The sequence below is a fragment of the Eschrichtius robustus genome, chromosome X, assembly GCF_028021215.1.
Source record: "Eschrichtius robustus isolate mEscRob2 chromosome X, mEscRob2.pri, whole genome shotgun sequence".
Lineage (NCBI taxonomy): Eukaryota > Metazoa > Chordata > Mammalia > Artiodactyla > Eschrichtiidae > Eschrichtius > Eschrichtius robustus.
The window spans coordinates 72,866,749-72,885,010 of NC_090845.1; the positions used below are offsets into that span (position 1 = coordinate 72,866,749).

The following is an 18,262-nucleotide window of genomic DNA, read 5'->3' on the forward strand; positions in this document are numbered from 1 at the left end:
AAATAAATAAAATAAATATATATTTTTTAAAAAGTATAATCCATAAAAGAAAAAAGTTGGGGCTTCCCTGCTGGTACAGTGGTTGAGAATCTGCCTGCCAATGCAGGGGACACGGGTTTGAGCCCTGGTCTGGGAAGATCCCACATGCCGCGGAGCAACTAGGCCCGTGAGCCACAAGTACTGAGCCTGCGCATCTGGAGCTTGCGCTTCACAACAAGAGAGGCCGCGACAGTGAGAGGTCCGTGCACCGCGATGAAGAGTGGCCCCCACTTGCCACAACTAGAGAAAGCCCTCGCACAGAAACGAAGACCCAACACAGCCATAAATAAATAAATAAATAAATAAATAAATAAATAAATATTAAAAAAAAAAAAGAAAACAGAGGAGGAGGGAGCACTTCCCAACTCATTTAAAAAAAGAAAAAGAAAAAAGTTGATAACTGGAATTTATCAAAGTCAAAAAGTGCTCTTCAAAATATACTGTTCAGAAAATTAAAAAGAAGCTACAGACTGGGAGAAAATGTTTGAAAATCACATATCAGATAAAGGACTTGTATTCAGAGTATATTTTTAAAAACTCAAATTCAGTAATAAGAAAACAAACAATCCAATTTTTTTAATGGACAAAAAACCTGAACAGACACTTCTCCAAAGAAATACATGAAAAGATGCTCAATGTCATAATTTGTTAGGGAAATGCAAAATAAAATCACAATGAGATACTACTCTATGCCTTTTACTAGAGCTAAAATAAAAAATACTAACAATACCAAGTAATGGCACGGATGCAGAGCAACTGGAACTCTCATACATCGCTGATGGGTATGCAAAATGGTACAAGCACTTTGGAAAACAGTTTGGAGGTTTCTCATTAAGTTAAACACACACTTCCCATATGATCAAACAATCCCACCACTTTGGTATTTACTGATGTGAAATAAAAATTTATGTTCACATAAAACCTGTACAAAAATATTTCTAGTGGCTTTATTTGTCACTGTCAAAAACAGGAAACAACACAAATGCCCCTTAATTGGGGACTGGATAAACAAACCATGGTACCATCATAAAATGGAATACTACTCAGCAATAAAAAAAAAAATTACTGATACACACAACAATATAGATGAATCTCAAATGCACTATACTAAATAAATAAAGCCAGATTCAAAACACTATATACTGTCTTCCTATTTATATTATTTTGTGGAAAAGGCAAAACCATAAGGCCAGAAAGCAGATTGGTGGTTGTCAAGGGGTAAAGGGAGACCTGACTTATAATGGGGAAATTCTGGGGGGTGAGGGAACTGTTTTATATCTTGATGCTGACTGTATGCATTTGTCAAAGTTCGCAGAACTATACACAAAAAAGTAACTTAAAAAAATAAACTTTTGTATTTTGAGGCAACTGTAGACTCACATGCAATTATGTGAAATACTACAGAGATCCCGTTTACCCTTTAGCCAGTCTCCCCCATGGTAATATCTTACAAAGCTATATTACAACATCACAACCACAATAATGGCAATGATGCAGTCAAGATACAAATTAGTTCCATTATCACGAGAATCTGAACAATGAGTTTTACTCTATGTAAATTATACCTTAATTCTATAAATGAAAAATTTATAAGCCCTATATTTCTCTTTTAAAATAAAATACAATATTAATACTTAATTTTAGGGCCCCTTGAAACTGATTTTCTAACCACACTCCGTATTTTCATTTAAAAATTACTTATTCTTGTATAATAACTGAATGCATTATGATTTTCAGCATAATTTTAAAAAAATCTTTTCAATGTACTATGCTCTTTCTCCACATTTTAAGGCTTTTAAACTCTGCAATTCCATTTCAAAATTAAATTTAATGAAACCTAGTCTCTGAGGTCAGTTCAGCTGAATATAACAACATACCTTGTAGAGAAGAACACTGGCTTCTTTGGCCATTCCACAGAGAAGGAAGACGGGGAGATAATTTTCTTATCCTCTGTTACCTTTCAGAGATTTACACCACTCCATAAAGGTCCTTTGCTGCACTATTTCTGACAGAACTGACATTTAACACTAGAATTTGCTCAGCAATCAACTGACAAAAATTTTTACAATAATAAGAGTTAGCTACAAGATTAAATAAGACATATGTTAATCAGTGGTTTTTCCAAACCACTAATTTGAAAAGAAAATGTAGAAATCAGCTATATAAACGGTTTTTGGTGGGGGAGGGGGGGTGAGATATACCTTTGTTTCCTTAAATGACTCTTTTAAAGACTTTAAATTTTAAAAGCATGTCCAAAACACAACACTTTTATGAGTACCTACTATATGTAAAAGTAATTTCAGTGACTAATTTTCAGATAGCCATAAAAATTACTTAAAACTATTTTCTTATGTATATATTTTTTGTTAAATATTCAGCTCAAGTACTGTGTGATTTAATTTCTGACACTGTATATTTTATCTTCCTTCTCTTTATAAAAACTACTTCTGAATTACGTCCCTCAGAAGTGATTCTGGCGACTCCAGATTCCCTTTCCCACCCAGGTTTGTGATACTTTTACACCCATCCCTGTCCACATGCCCTGACCCTCCACATCCATAGCACCCTCTCCTCACACTAGATTCCCAGTTCTGGCCCCTCCTGCCTTTTCATTTACAGGACTGTGTTGTTAATCGAGTTGATGTCTCAGAGAAATTAGATCCTTTGCCTAAAATGAGAACGCGAAGGGCTCACTGAAAGTACTACACGTGACTCAGCACATTTACCAGACTGGCCAAAGCATGCAAACCTGAACAAGGAAAACTGAACTCAGGAGGAGACAGCTATGGAACCTTTCTGTCTGCTTCTAAGAAGATGCCAACGTGACCTGTGCTTCCTCTACAAATTCCACAGGCTGTGATAGAAATGAATAACATAGTTCACCAAATAAACCAAATGAATAACCATAGTTCATCGAGCAAATAGTACTCGATGATAGTATTCAAAATGGAAGGAAGGAGATAGGAAGAGAAGGAGGGAAAAAAGGAAGGGAAGGAAGGAGGAAAAAGGCACAGCAGGTAAGAAAGCAAGAAAGGAAGAAAAAGAAAAGAAAGAAAAAGAAAGGAAGAATAAAAAGAAAAAGAAATTAAAGGAAAGAATGAAAAAAAATGAAATGTCTTAAAACACTTGCTATGAATGGTCACACTTTAACCAACCTTACTGGAATGTTGTGAGGTTAAATCCATAAATTTATTATTCATTACAAGACTTTGAATTCTGTTATAGTCATGAAACTGTAAATTATCTAATATTTATCATTATGTACTTTCTTTAAAGAAATATTGGTGTCACTTTAAAGGAAAATAGATTAAATTGTTTAAAAATATATATAAAGCACAGTTTCTTCCTGTCACATGCCTTGTGTCCCTTGCTTATAAATTAACATTGATTCTAACTACTCTTTACTCCTCGGCCAGTTTAAGTCCAAAAGGTGTAAAAGCAGAATTCATATTATAAGACTAAATATAAAACAAATTGGCATCATTATTCACTCAATTAACCTTAATGTAGAAGAGAGATATAGGTAGAATTTATTCTACTCTTTCCCCACCTTCCTTCTTCACCCATGACAAAACAGGCATAACTTATTAAGAAAAATGAAAAGAATTAAATTCTAATTAGCTTTGCAACTAAAGATTGATTGTTGTAAAATAAAAATTATGTATTATATAAAATTTCAAAACTCTACTGTTCTCTCTTCATATTTCTCTTCCTTGTCCTCTTTGAATCTCTTTAAATCTGCTTTGCTTCTTTCATATATTAGAAAGAGAATCAGGCTACGAATCAAAAAAAGATTTACTAAGCTTTACTTGAACTTTGTCACATTTACTTGAGCTTTCAAGTTAACAACTTCATACTTTATTTTTACATTGAAGTAGTATACTTAGGAATTTAAAGCAACTTACCTTTAAAGTGTACTGGTCCAAAATTCTCTGTAAAGACCACATCTTCATTTTATCTCTGTTTTAACATTCTGATAATTAAATACAGAATTTACTATCTATTTAAAACATAAGTAACCTTTTGAGATTGGCTCACTCAGCACAATGCCCTTGAGTCCATCCAAGTTGCTGCATATATCAAGAGTTATTTCCTTTTTATTGCTGGGTAGTATTCCATTGCATAGATGTATCACAGTTTGTTTATCCATTCACTCTCTGAAGGACATTTGGGACATTTCCAGCCTTGGGCTATTACAAACAGAGCTGCTATGAAAATTCATGTTTAGGTTTTTTGTGTTCATGTAAGTATTTATTTCTCTAGGATAATTGTCGAGGTGTGTGACTACTGTACAGTTCTATTTAAAATAGAAACAAAATAACAAACTTAAAATAACAAACTTAGAGATATAGAACAGATAAGTGGTTTCCAGGATTTAGGGAAGGTGGGAAGGGTATGACTATAAATGGGCAGCACAGGAGAGTTCTTTTGTGGTTGCAGATCAGTTTGGCTTATTGATTGTGGTGATGGTATTTGACTCTACATGTGTGAATAAAATGTCATGGAAATATACACAAAGACAAACAAAAAAATGAATACATGCAAAAACTGGTGAAATCCAAGTAAAGTATATAGTCAAGTTAGTTGTAACTGTACCTATCAATTTCCTGGGTTTGATAATGCACTGTAATTTTGTAAAATGTCACCATTGGGGGAAGCTGGGTGACGGTACACAGGACCTCTTGGTACTATTTTTGCAACTTATTGTGAGTCTATAATTATTTGAAAATTAAAGGGTTTTTTTTAATGGTATAATAAGGATACTTTATGCCTAAGAGTCCTGTGAAAATTAGCAGTGTTTCACATACAGTAAACACTCAACATTCAAAATAAAGTAAAATAAAATGTGTTTTTACAAAAGAAAGAATAAAATGAACCTCTTATGAAACACTTGGTTCAGAAGTTTATAATTCACTATATTTCAAATGTGATAACTACTTATGATAAATCTTTCAGCCTAGACTGAAACAAAAATGATGTGATTTTACCTAGAAAACCAAATGTCATTTCTTAATGAGGACAGTGACTCTACCGTATAATTTTTTGGTATTACAACTAGAGCATATTGAGAGTTATCTTATTCACCCTTTAAATGAATTTTAGTTCACCAAATAAATAAACAAAATGCAAATTAAAACAAGAAAGAGGGAAAAAAACAGGCTTAGACAAATATATATATTAAAATAACAAAAAATATAAAACAGGCTTAGGGTAGAATGAGAAAATTTGCATACCTGTTAACTTGATATGTCCTATTTCATCAAGCAAAATGCTGTAAATCAAAATTCACATTCAACAACGTGGGATAAAATATTTTTACATAAAACATTTACATAAAAATCATCATAAAAGAGGTCAATATCTATTTGATATACTGGAAAACTTTGAAATGACTAATTTAAAATCAATTGGTATCTTATAAAGATTACTTTTTAAAGTAAGTTTCATATAACTGTATAATTCACGCATATTTTCATATAATCTTTAAAAGACTTAATGGAGAAAAAAGTAGTTATAGAAATACTGGTAACAGGGATACATAAAGAGAATATAGCTTTACTTTTCTGGCTTCAGGTCTCTATATACAATTCCTAATCGGTGCAGATGATCCAAAGCAAGGGCCAGTTCTGCGAGGTAGAATTTCACATCTTCCTCTGTAAACAGAACCTAGAATAAAATAATAATTTACCATTTGATCTTTTTTTTTCAATGTTGAATTTATTTAAATTTTCTTATATAAAAGCCAGTAAACAGACAAATCTAGGCAAACAAGAAAATAAAAGAAGTATATAGATGGAACTAAACTATTTAAGAATCCTTCTCAGACTTCCCTGGTGGCGCAGTGGTTAAGAACCCGCCTGCCAATGCAGGGGAAACAGGTTGGAGTCCTGGTCCGGGAAGATTCCACATGCCACGGGGAAACTAAGCCCGTGCGCCACAACTACTGAGCCTGAGCTCTAGAGCCCGCAAGCCACAACTACTGAGCCCATGTGCTGCAGCTACTGAAGCCCACCTGCCTAGAGCCCATGCTCTGCAACAAGAGAAGCCACCGTAATGAGAAGCCTGCGCACCGCAACGAAGAGTAGCCCTCGCTCGCTGCAACTAGAGAAAGCCCGCATGCAGCAACGAAGACCCAACGCAGCCAAAAATAAAAGTAAATAAATAAATTAAAATAAATAAATAAATAAATAAAATATACTGAAAATTTTTTTTAAAAATCCTTCTCGTCAACATTAACCATTTTAATGTAGATCTTCCTAAAACATATTATGTAGCTTGCATATCTTTTTACCCTGAATGTACTGCACAGGATTTACCTTTTTAAAAATGACTTAGTGTCATAATTCGGTTATTATATTTAGTACACTACTATATAGGGATGCTCTCAGGATCTTTGCAGTATATTAGATATTTTGTTTTAGCATTGGTAATTCCACTATTTCCACTATTTTCTCTTTCACTGTCTACCATCACTTCTCAGGAATTTTGCTTTTAGCAGCTCTACTAACCTAAAGCTTCAATTATACCAACATAAGTTGTCGAATTAGTAACTCATATTAAACACAGTTCTAAACCCAATCTCTGACCTAAGGGGTAGCTCCAGGACTCTTTTGCTAGTAGAATACATGAGCTTAAAGGCACTGAATTCCTCAATCTTTTTCTGCCTAGGAACAGAGCTGCTATGATGAAGTGAAAAGTGCACTGGACTTGGAATTAGAATTAGCAGTGTAATGTTTGACATTTCACTTAGCCCTTGGGGCTTCAGTTTCCAAATCTGTAAAATAAGGATAATAGTATCTGCTACATCTACTTAACAAGGTTGTTTTAAGAGTCAGCTTAGTTTATGTGGGAAAAAAATCTTTGTAAATTGTAAAATCCTATGTGTGTAACCATGAGGTATTATTGTTATAGGTTTATGTCTATATTCATTCAAAAGTGAGTGTTAATTTACACACAAAATTGGGCATAACTCAACCATTAGATGTAATTGTTAAGATTTATCAAGGGCTTCCAATTGGTAAAACAAATAACTTGTCTAGAAATTGGTTATTTTCATTAAAGAAATATCTAGATTATTAGGAAAACTCAAAATTTTAATGAAATATCATAAAATCTTATAACTGGCTTGCCCACTTAGAATTATGGCCACTGAATTACATTATGCAGACTCAGGTACTAGTAAAATTTCTGGGAATGAACAATGAAAGATAAATTTTGATATTCCACCCACTTTTTAAAATGATCTATAGAAAAACAACGATTGTTCATTATCTAAGTTTCAGGAGAATTCATTTGAATACTATAATGGTAAAAGTATAAGAACGTCATTTTCACTTGGTATTTTATTAAGAAGAAAAACAGATGTTACCTATTTCACTTCTGAGGAAGGCTAATCAAAACGTTCATGGAAATTTAACACATAAGAAAACCCTAAACAAAAATCTTTCAAACGCTAAAAGAAGAAAACTGCCTAGTTTACAGTTTATGACAAGCATATTATCTTGTCATGAAATTGTCTCTGAGGAAAGCTTCATGATGGACACAAATAAGAAACTTATTAAGTAACTATCACATGCCAGCCACTTTTCATGATGTTATTACAATCTTCTAAACAACCCTATGAGGTAGGTATTATCACCACCTTACATGGAGACTCAGAGTGATAAAGTAACTTGCCTAGAAAAACACAGTAAGAAGAAGGCAGGATTTGAACTCAGAAATAATTGTCCCTAAGAACTACCTCTTCCCCAGAAGCCACTTCTGCCATATGTTATGTTACAACTTTTTAAGTTTCAGGTTCACTACCAATAATGCTTTTCTATTCACTAATTATCCTGAGTCTCCCCCTAAATAAAACTCATCTAAAACCCCAGCACCCTGAGGTAAGGACTGCTAGTCTTTCTGTCTGCTCTTCAAGTTGTTCACGTACGTATGTATGAGGGTGTGTGTTTCAACATATTTGAGATCACACTACATAAACTATTTAGTGGCCTCCTTTTTCCCCACTTAATATTATATTATAGGCATTCTTCTATATCTTTAACTTATTAATAGAGTTTTCAATAGCTGTACAATCTCAACATACTAATTTACTATAATTTACCTAATGTTCATTTAGGTTATTTCCAGTTTTTCACTATTATAAATAACTCTGTAATATGCATATATATTTTTGATATTTATGGTTATTTCCCCAAAATGGATTTCTGAGAAATAAAAAAGCAAATACTAGGCAGTCAAGGAGAATAAATAGTCCCAGACTCTCGACATACACAACAAAATTATTTGTCAAAGGGTTACAATAACTTACACTCCCATCAGCAGCTTATGAAAGCATTTGTCTTACCACATCCATGATAGCATTGAATATACCCTTTTAAAATATCTTTTCTAATTTGATATACAAAAATGGAATCAATTGTTCTGATTCTTAGGCTATATAATTTTCCATGTCTAGTGGCCTTTCTATTTTTTTAGTGAATTATCAGCAATGTTTTTGCCTATCTTCCATTATTTACTTACTGTTTTTTCAATTGGTACAAGCCCTTTAAATATTAAAAATGTCAGTCCTCCATCATGTTATTTGTAAATATTCTCCCCACTTTGTGCTGGTTTTTGATGTTCAGTAATTCTTAATTTTATGTAGTCAAATTTATATATAATTTCTATAAGATTTTACTTCATTACTTTAATGATTTAGGAGACCTCCATTCAATAGTCAACTACACATTCAGTTGCATTTTCTTTTAGGATGAGAAGTTTTCCAGATTTAGCTCTTTAATGTAAGTAAGATTTATCTTTGTATGTGGTAGTGATAACAATTTAAAATGCTTTTTTCTTTCTGAAATTTCTAACCAATTTCTCATATATGGTTTATTGAACAATCAATCTCTTTGCCATTAACTTGTGATTCTTCCTCTATTATAATAATATATGGTAAGTCATATATACCAGAATATTCCTGGACTATACAGTATGTTTCTAATCTTGTGTTGATACTGTGATGATTTGCTTATAGCAGTAGCTTTATAAAGTTTTAAACAAGAGGTAGGGCAAGGAAATGGTGTTCTTTATTTTCAAAATGTCTTAGTTCTTTTCATTTGTTTACTTTTCCAAGCACGCTGATAAAATCATCTGTCAATTTCAAACAAGAATTCCTATTGGGATTTTGTTTGAAATTTTGTTAAGTCTACAAATTAATTCTGGAAGAACTGGCAGCTTTATAATTCTCAGCCATTCATCTCATTGTATTTTCTTGACATTAGCAAAATATGGTATGATCTAAGAGGTGTGTGTGTGTGTGTTTGTGAGGAGAGAAATATGGGGAGGTGCCGTTCCCTTTAAAATATATATGACATACATTATAAATTTCTTTAACAAATACAAAAATGTATTTTTAAAAGTCTTTTTCTAAGGCATAAAGAGTAAGTTCTCATTTTTGATGATATAGCAGTTTTTTGTACATACACATGAAGTATAACCAATAAAAACTTATTAATAAGCTGTCTATAGAAGTAACTATTAAATCATTTCTTAGCAGCCTATTCAACGAATATACTAATTTATTGTCTTTTGGGAAATGCGTTTAAAATGCTTGTTCTTACCTAATATTCCAGACTTAGGAATCAAAACTTACTGACTGCATCTCTGTGCTAGTATGGGTTTAGATAGTCCCACATCAAGAATGGAGGTCTGAAGAGTTTAAAAGAAAATTAGAAATGACTACAAGTAAGAATTTCTCAAACATATTCTTCACACTTCTACAATCTAACACAAGAAATCATGAATACTTGTTATACTATTGTCCCTCTGTGTCTTGGAACCAGCTTTTAATAGGGTCCTTTAAAGACCCTCTGGGAAGGGGGTCCTAGACAGACCCTATCACATACTGAACTCTGTTCTAGAGTAAACAATATACCAAGGTCACAGTCTATGTTCATGCATGGAATGTTCTATACTGGAGGTAGACAGATATAAACCAGAGGTCTTAGCCACTTAAGCACTAGCTAGCATCCCAGAATCACACTGTTCCTTTCTCACAGCAAGTTCTAGAGCTCTGAGAATCAAGAGTAGCTTTCCCATATTTTAATTCTGGAAGTGAGATGTTGAACCACTATCACCCAATTAAAATTCTACTCCCAGACTACCACTTCAAGACAAAATGAGGTAGACAAAGACAGGACTTAATCTCCCATCTGAAACAACTAAAACACAGGACAAAATATATGAAATGACACTATTCAAGACACTGGACATCAGGAAACAAAGGACAGTGAATATTGAGAGATGGAAACAACCCTACAACTGTCCTAGCTCACTACCTGGAAAGAGTTCTTAAGCAGCAATGCAGGGAGGGCAAAGTCAGGCGAGAGCCTGGAAGGCTCCTGAGTTGATGAGATGGAGCTGAGAGAGTGGGGAGACAAGCAGGACAGAATTCACAAGATAGAGTACAGAAGGGAGAATTACAGAGAGAAAACTGTAGAGTTATGTAGATGGTCTCTCTCAAGTATTCAGCAGAGAAATGCTCAGCACATGTGAGTGAGGAAACCTGAGCCAGAAAAATAACCAATGGAAGTATTAGAGGGACTAATCCATGGAACTCACACAGGGACAGGAATAGTTCCTGTTACCGCCACACAGAGCAGAAAACCTCATAATTCACAGGGCATTGGACAGAGTAATAGATGCTTCACAGTGGTGTAAAATCATCCCGATTAGACACTGCTTTGGTCCAGTTTAACAAACTGAAATAAACTAGTTCCACACAAATTCCAGAACAAAGTTCAATAATATTTATAGGACTACAAAAATATCCATCACCTAACAATGTGAATTTCAGGATGTCTGCCATCCAATGAAGAATTCCCAATCATGGATCTAAGGAAACTACTTGAACCCAGGAAAAGAACAACCTTAAAAGATTTTTAAAAAAGAATTCACAGAGCTCACAAAGGACCAGGATAAGTCCTGCACCAAACAGTGAGAGTGAAAAATCTCGTAATTGATAGGCTGGTTAGAGTACTAAGAAGGGTCATGTTTCAGTATTGGGAAAAATTAATCCTAAATTCTGCTTTGGTACCACATAACAAAGGTTAAAAGCAAGACTCAACAGGTTAACTGCATCCCAGAACAAAGCTAAATACTACTTATAAGAAAACACAAGTATCTAGAGTACAAGAAAATTAAATTCATAACACCTGCCATCCAATAAAAAATGGCCATACAATTATGCTGCCACTGAAGCACAAAAGCAACCATAGACAATACTTAAACAAATGGGTGTGGTTGTGTTCCAATAAAACTTAATTTACAAAAAAAATCAACAGGCCATATTTGGCCTGAGACTATAGATTCCTGACTCCTGAATTAAAAATTTATACTACAAACCCTAAAGCAACTACTAAAATAACACAATGACAAAATGTTATTTTGATAAAAAGCCAACCAAAGGTATAAATATAAAATCATGAAAAATAATTAATTAAAAATAAGGCAGCAAAAGAGGAATAAAAGAACAAAGAACAGAAGGGACAAAAAAAACCCCACGAATAGAAAGATGGAGATTCAAACCCAACCATATCAATAGTCAGATTAAATGTAACAGGTCTGACACATCCATTAAAAAGCATAGATTTTCAGACTGTATAAAAAACAAGGACAAGGGGCTTCCCTGGTGGCACAGTGGTTGAGAATCTGCCTGCTAATGCAGGGGACACGGGTTCGAGCCCTGGTCTGGGAAGATCCCACATGCCGCGGAGCAACTGAACCTGCGCGTCTGGAGCCTGCACTCTGCAACAAGAGAGGCCACAATAGTGAGAGGCCTGCGCACCGCGATGAAGAGTGGCCCCCGCTTGCCGCAACTAGAGAAAGCCCTCGCACAGAAACGAAGACCCAACACAGCCAAAAATAAATATAAAAAATAAATAATAAATAAATTAAAAAAAAAAAAAACAAGGACAATTATATGCTGCCTTAAGTACTGCACATTAAATATAAAGACAAATAGATTAAATAAAAATATGGAAAACAATATACTAAACTAACACTAATTTTGTAAAAACCTGAAGTGACTGTATTAATATCAACATAGATTTCAAAACAAAGACCATTAGCAGGGATAAAATAAGTCATCTCATAATGATAAAGGGTCAATTCACCAAGAGGGAATGATAACCCTAAAGGTTTATGCACTTAATAACAGAACTTTGAAATACATGAAGCAAAATCTGACAGAAATTCAAGAAGAAATAGATAAATCCATAATTATAGTAAAAGGTTTCAATCCCTGTCTCTCAAAAAATGTTAGAACATGTAGAGAAAAAATTAGGAAGAATATAGTAGACTTAATTCCACTATCAACCAACTTAATCTAATCGACATTTACAGAACCTTCTACTACCCAAAAGCAGAATACACATTCTTCTCAAGTACACATGGAACATTTACCAAGATATACCATATTCTGAAGCATAAAATAATTTAAGTGAATTTAAGAGAATTCAAGTCATACAAAGTGTGCTTTATGACTACAATAAAATTAAATTAGAACTCAATAATAGAAATTTATCTGGAAACTGCCTAAATATTTTAAAATTAATTAGCATACTTCTAAATAACCCATGAGACAAAGAAGAAATAAAAGGAAATTATAAAACATGGTGAACTAAAAGAAAATAAAAACATCACATATCAAAATTTGTGAGATGATGCTAAAGCAGTATTTAGAGGGAAACTTGTAACACTATATGCTTATATTAGAAAAGAAGAAAAGGTATCAAATCAATAACTTCTGCTTCCATCTTAAAAACCAGAAAAGACAGTGAAACACATAATTAAGCAGAGAAAAATGAAGTCATAATGATTAAAGTGGAAAACAATGAAACAGAAAACAGAAATACAATAGAGAAAATCAGTGAAACCAAAAGCTGGTTGGTTCTCTAAGAAGAATAAAATTGATAAACCTCTAGCAAGGCTAAGTGAGATGAAAAAAGAAGACACAAAATATCAACATCAGGAATGATGATATCAACATCATTAACGATTCTACACCTATAAAAGTCGTAACAAGGGGATATTATGAAAACTTTATGCCAATGAATTTGATAACTTTGATGAAATGGACAAATTCCTTAAAAGACACAAGATACTAAAGCTCATTCAAAAAGAAAGATGAACTGAATAGTCCCAAGTATATTAAATAAATTGAATTTATAGTTAAACACCGTACCATTAAAAAAACACTTCAGGCCCATATGGCTTCACTAGTGAATACTACCAATCATTTAATGACAATTTAACATTGAACTTTTCCAGAAAATTGAAGAGGAGAAAATTCTACCCAACTCATTCTATGAAACCAGAATTGCTCAGACACCAAAAATTAGATATAAACAATAAAGAAAACTACAGTCAAATATCTCTCATGAAAATAGATGCAAAAATTCTTAACAAACTTTTAGTAAATAACGTCCAATAATATGCAAAAAGGATAATACATCATGACTACATGGGGTTCATCCACAGATGCAAGGCTGCTTCAACATTTGACAATCAATCAATGTAATTCACCATATTAAAAGATTAAAGAAGAAAAAAAACATGATCATCATCTCAATAACTGCAAAAAAAAAAAGTTTGACAAAATCTAACATACATTCCTGATAAAAACTCAACAAACTAGTAATAGAAGGGAACTTTCTCAACCTGATAAAGAACATGCAAAAAAGACCTATACTTAACTTTGTAATTTATGGTGAAAATATGCTTTCCCCCCTAAAATCAGAAATAAGGCAAGAATGTCTGCTCTTACCAATACTTTTCAACACTGATCTGGAGGATCAAGCCAGTGTAACAAAGACAAATAAATGATGTCCATAATGGAAAAGAAGAAGTAAAACTCCTTATGTGCAGATTACCAATAGAAAGTTCTATTTGTAGTCTACCAAAAAGCTGCTAGATAAAATCAGTAAGTTTAGTTATACTGTGGGATACAAAGTCCAATATACAAAAATAGTAATCATATTTCCATCCAATTTGAAAATAAAATTAAGAAAGTAATTCCAGTTACAATGGCATTTTTTTAAAAAGAAAATACTTAGAGATAAATCTGACAAAAGACATGCAAGACCTGTACACTAAAAATGACAAGACCTTGCAGAGAGAAATTACAGAAGACTTAAATAAATGGAGAGAGATACTATGTTCATGGATTGGAAGACTCAATATTGTGAAAATGTCAATTATCTGCAAATTGAACTACAGATTCAATACAATCCCAATCAAAATCCCAGCAGGCTTTTCTGTAGAAAGTGAAAAGCTGATTTTTAAATTGATATGGAAATGCAAAGGACCTAGAAGAGGCAAAACAACTTTGAAAAAGAAGAGCAAAGCTCAAGGATTTGCACTATCTGACTTTAAGACATATTATAAAAGTACAGTAATCAAGAAAGTGTTGTATTGGCATAAAGACAGACAAACAGATCAACGGAACAGAACAGTGTCTACAAATAGATCTTCACATATACGGTCAATCGATTTTCAACAAAAAATGCAAGGTAAAAAAAAAAAATGCAAGGTAATTGAGTGGAGAAAGCACAGTCTTCTCCAATGATGATGCTAAAACAATGAGATATCTATATACAAAAAAAAGGACTTCAACACATATTTATCACCATATATGAAAATGAACTCAAAATTGATTATAAACATAAATGTAAAACCAAAAACTACAAAACTTCTAGAAAACATAAGAGAAAATCTTTGTGACCTAGGATTAGGCAAATATTCCTTAAACAGGACACCAAAAAACACAATTCATAAAAGGAAAAAAAAATTATAAATCAGACTTCATCAAGATTAAGAACTTCTGCTTTTTGAAAGACACTGTAAAGAGTATGAAAAGACAAGTCATAGACCAGAAGAAAATACTTTCAAACATACATGATAAAGGACTTACCATCCAAAATATATAAAGACTCAAAATTCAGTAAGAAAATTACCCAATAAAAAATGGGCCAAAGATTTAAACAGACATTTTATCAAAAAAGATAGATATATGTCAAATAAGCACATGAAGAGATGTTTAACATCATTAGTCATTAGGGTAATGCAATTCAAAACCACAATATGGTATCACTACACACTTACCAGATGTTCAAAATTAAAACAAGACTGACCATACCAAATGTTGGTAAGGATATGGAGCAACTGAAACTCTCATATACTGCTGGTGGGAATGTAAAAAATTATATAACAAATTATATAACAGTTTTCTTTGGAAAACAGTTTGACAGTGTCTTTAGAATGTTAAAATATAGACAGACTATATAACCCAGTCATTATATTCTTAGGTATTTAACCATGAAGAACCAACACATGTCCATACAATCACTTGTACATGAATGTTTGTAGCAGCTTTATTAGTAATATCCAAAAATTGCAAAAAACACACATATCCATCAACAAGTGAATGAATAGACAAATCATTGTGTATCCATACAGTGGAATACCACTCAGCAATAAAAATGAACTACTGATACATGCAACAACTTGGATGGATCTCAAAATAATTATGCTGAGTTTAAAAGCCAGACCAAAAAAAGAATACATACTATATGATTCCATTTATATAAAGTCCTAGAACATACAAACCAAACAGTGACAGAAAGCAGATTCAGTAGGGGTCGGGCAGGAGGGAAGCATTAAAAAAGGGCATAAGGGGGCTTCCCTGGTGGCGCAGTGGTTGAGAATCTGCCTGCTAATGCAGGGGACACGGGTTCGAGCCCTGGTCTGGGAGGATCCCGCGTGCCGCGGAGCAGCTGGGCCCGTGAGCCAAAACTACTGAGCCTGCGCGTCTGGAGCCTGTGCTCTGCAACAAGAGAGGCCACGATAGTGAGAGGCCCGCGCACCGCGATGAAGAGTGGCCCCCGCTCGCCGCAACTAGAGAAAGCCCTTGCACAGAAACGAAGACCCAACACAGCCAAAAATAAATAAATAAAAATAAATTAAAATTGCCAGATTCCACCCATAGCTTTCTAAAAAAAAAAAAACCACTCAGCTGACCTGTAGACTCATTAGAAATAATAAATTGTTGTGTCTTAAGCTACTACATTTAAAAAAAAAGGGCATAAGAAAACTGTTGGGGATGATGAATAAACTAATTATTTTGATTGTGCTGATGGTTTCACAAGTTTATACAAATGTCAAAATTTATCAAAGCATGTACTTTAATATGTGCAGTTTAGTGTACGTCAACTGTACCTCCATAAAGCTGTTTTAAACATGAATAAATTAAACACTACTCCCAGAGGCATTTTGGTAGCTTGAGTAGCCAAAGTCCTAGGTAGCCCCTATCTGCTTCATCCAGTTATTTATACTGATCTTGTGCCTAAGAGAAAAATGAGTAACTCATTGAGATGACCTAAATGACAGGCAGACAGAAAATGCCATTAACTGGCACATTCACTAAATACTATGTAACAAAAAAAGAATAATTATTTAAAATTTCCGTAGAAAAAAAAGTAATTAGCAAAAGAACAAAAACAATTATTCTTAGTTTTGTTTCAATAAAATATAGCAAAAATTTACAAATACTCACCTCTTTGGATAATCTTGTGAAGACATCTCCTCCCCTGAGAAAATCCAGTATTAAATACAGCTTCCCTTCAGTCTGAAAGGCTAATTAGAAATCAGAATGTAGTAATAATAATTTTTAAGGCTTACAAAGCTTAGCATAGTTTTTAATTAACATATATGTTTAGAATTTTATTATTGAACACTATAAAGCAATTAAGCATTTACTCACATGGTCCATGATTGGATAACATTATCTCAAAATTAAAACTAGTGTTGAAAAAGCTATAAACCCCTTCCCAGAACATAATCAACCTTGGATGTAGCTTTATACAGAAACTTGTACCACCATCGTTTTCCTGATTTATGGAGCACCATGTTCTACTGCAATTGCCTGAACTCTACTTCCCCACCTACTGAAAATCTACTAATTCTGTCAAGCTCAACAAAAATGTCACCCCCTCTATTTAGCTTTCTTCTATTAAGGATTTCCCTCTTTTCACATTTCCCTATAGCATCCTTAACCTCTCCCCCATCAGAATTACTTGTTACTACTTTTGAGATCTCATTGCACTTTATTTATGTCTCTCTTATGGTACTTAATCCATGTTGATTTATACAATTAATTGGTCTTACATTTCTGTGTTCCCTATAGATTATAAATTTCTTGAGATCAGAGATTATTTCACCTCTAGAACCCACTGAATTGAATAGAATGTTTTGAACACAACTGGTGTTTAGTGATTAATCTAATGATATCCTAGAGGTTCAAGGAAGGAGATCTTTAGATACTACTACTACTCTCATTCCATTAGGGTAATGGGGAATAAAACAATAATGGGTGGAAAATTCTAGAAGGATTTTTACAGAGAGAGTTGGGTACATACTATAATGCATTATTTGTCAAAATTACCTAAGAATAAAATCAATAGCTGCTGTATTTTTAAATTTCAAAAATTGAGAGTGACATAGTAGATTGGATCAGTGATTTAATAATGTATATGCCTTTGAATTCTCCAGGGAAGCCAAATGTCACAATCTCATGCATACATTAAACTAGCAATGGAGCCATGATTAAAACTCAGAACTGCATGGATTGGAAGAATTAATATTGGTGACCCAAAGCAATCTACAGATTCAATGCAATCACTATCAAAATACCAATGGCATTTTTCACAGAAATAGCACAAATAATTTTAAAATTTGTATGGAAACACAAAAGACCCCAAATAGCCAAAACAATAATGGAAAAGAAGAACAAAGCTAGAGGCATCACACTCCCTGACTTTTAGACCATGCTAAAATCTACAAAAATCAAAACAGTATGGTACTGACACAAAAAGAGCCATATAGATCAATGGAACAGAATAGAGAGCACAGAAATAAACCCATGCACTTATGGTCAATTAATCTATGACAAAGGAGGCAAGAATATACAATGGAGAAAAGACAGTCTCTTCAATAAGTGGTGCTGGGAAAACTGGACAGGTGCATGTAAAAGAATGAAATTAGAACATTCTCTAACACCACATAAAAAAATAAACTCAAAATGTATTAAAGACCTAAACCATAAAACTCCTAGAAGAGAACACAGGCAGAATACTCTTTGACATAAATCGTAGCAATGTTTTTTTTGGATCTGTCTCCTCAG

At 33.4% G+C, this 18,262-nt stretch overlaps 1 protein-coding gene across 4 annotated transcripts in view; it reads right to left on the reverse strand.

Moving 5' to 3' along the window:
* RPS6KA6 (ribosomal protein S6 kinase A6) overlaps positions 1-18,262 on the reverse strand; it is a 197,192-nt gene that overhangs the window by 58,467 nt on the left and 120,463 nt on the right. For all 4 annotated transcript variants that reach the window (XM_068532501.1, XM_068532500.1, XM_068532499.1 and 1 more), the window contains 3 exons: positions 16,637-16,716; positions 5,600-5,706; positions 5,274-5,311 (listed from right to left, as the gene is read on the reverse strand). In XM_068532501.1, coding sequence (XP_068388602.1) covers positions 5,274-5,311; positions 5,600-5,706; positions 16,637-16,716 — 225 coding nt within the window. The remainder of the gene's footprint in view (positions 1-5,273; positions 5,312-5,599; positions 5,707-16,636; positions 16,717-18,262) is intronic.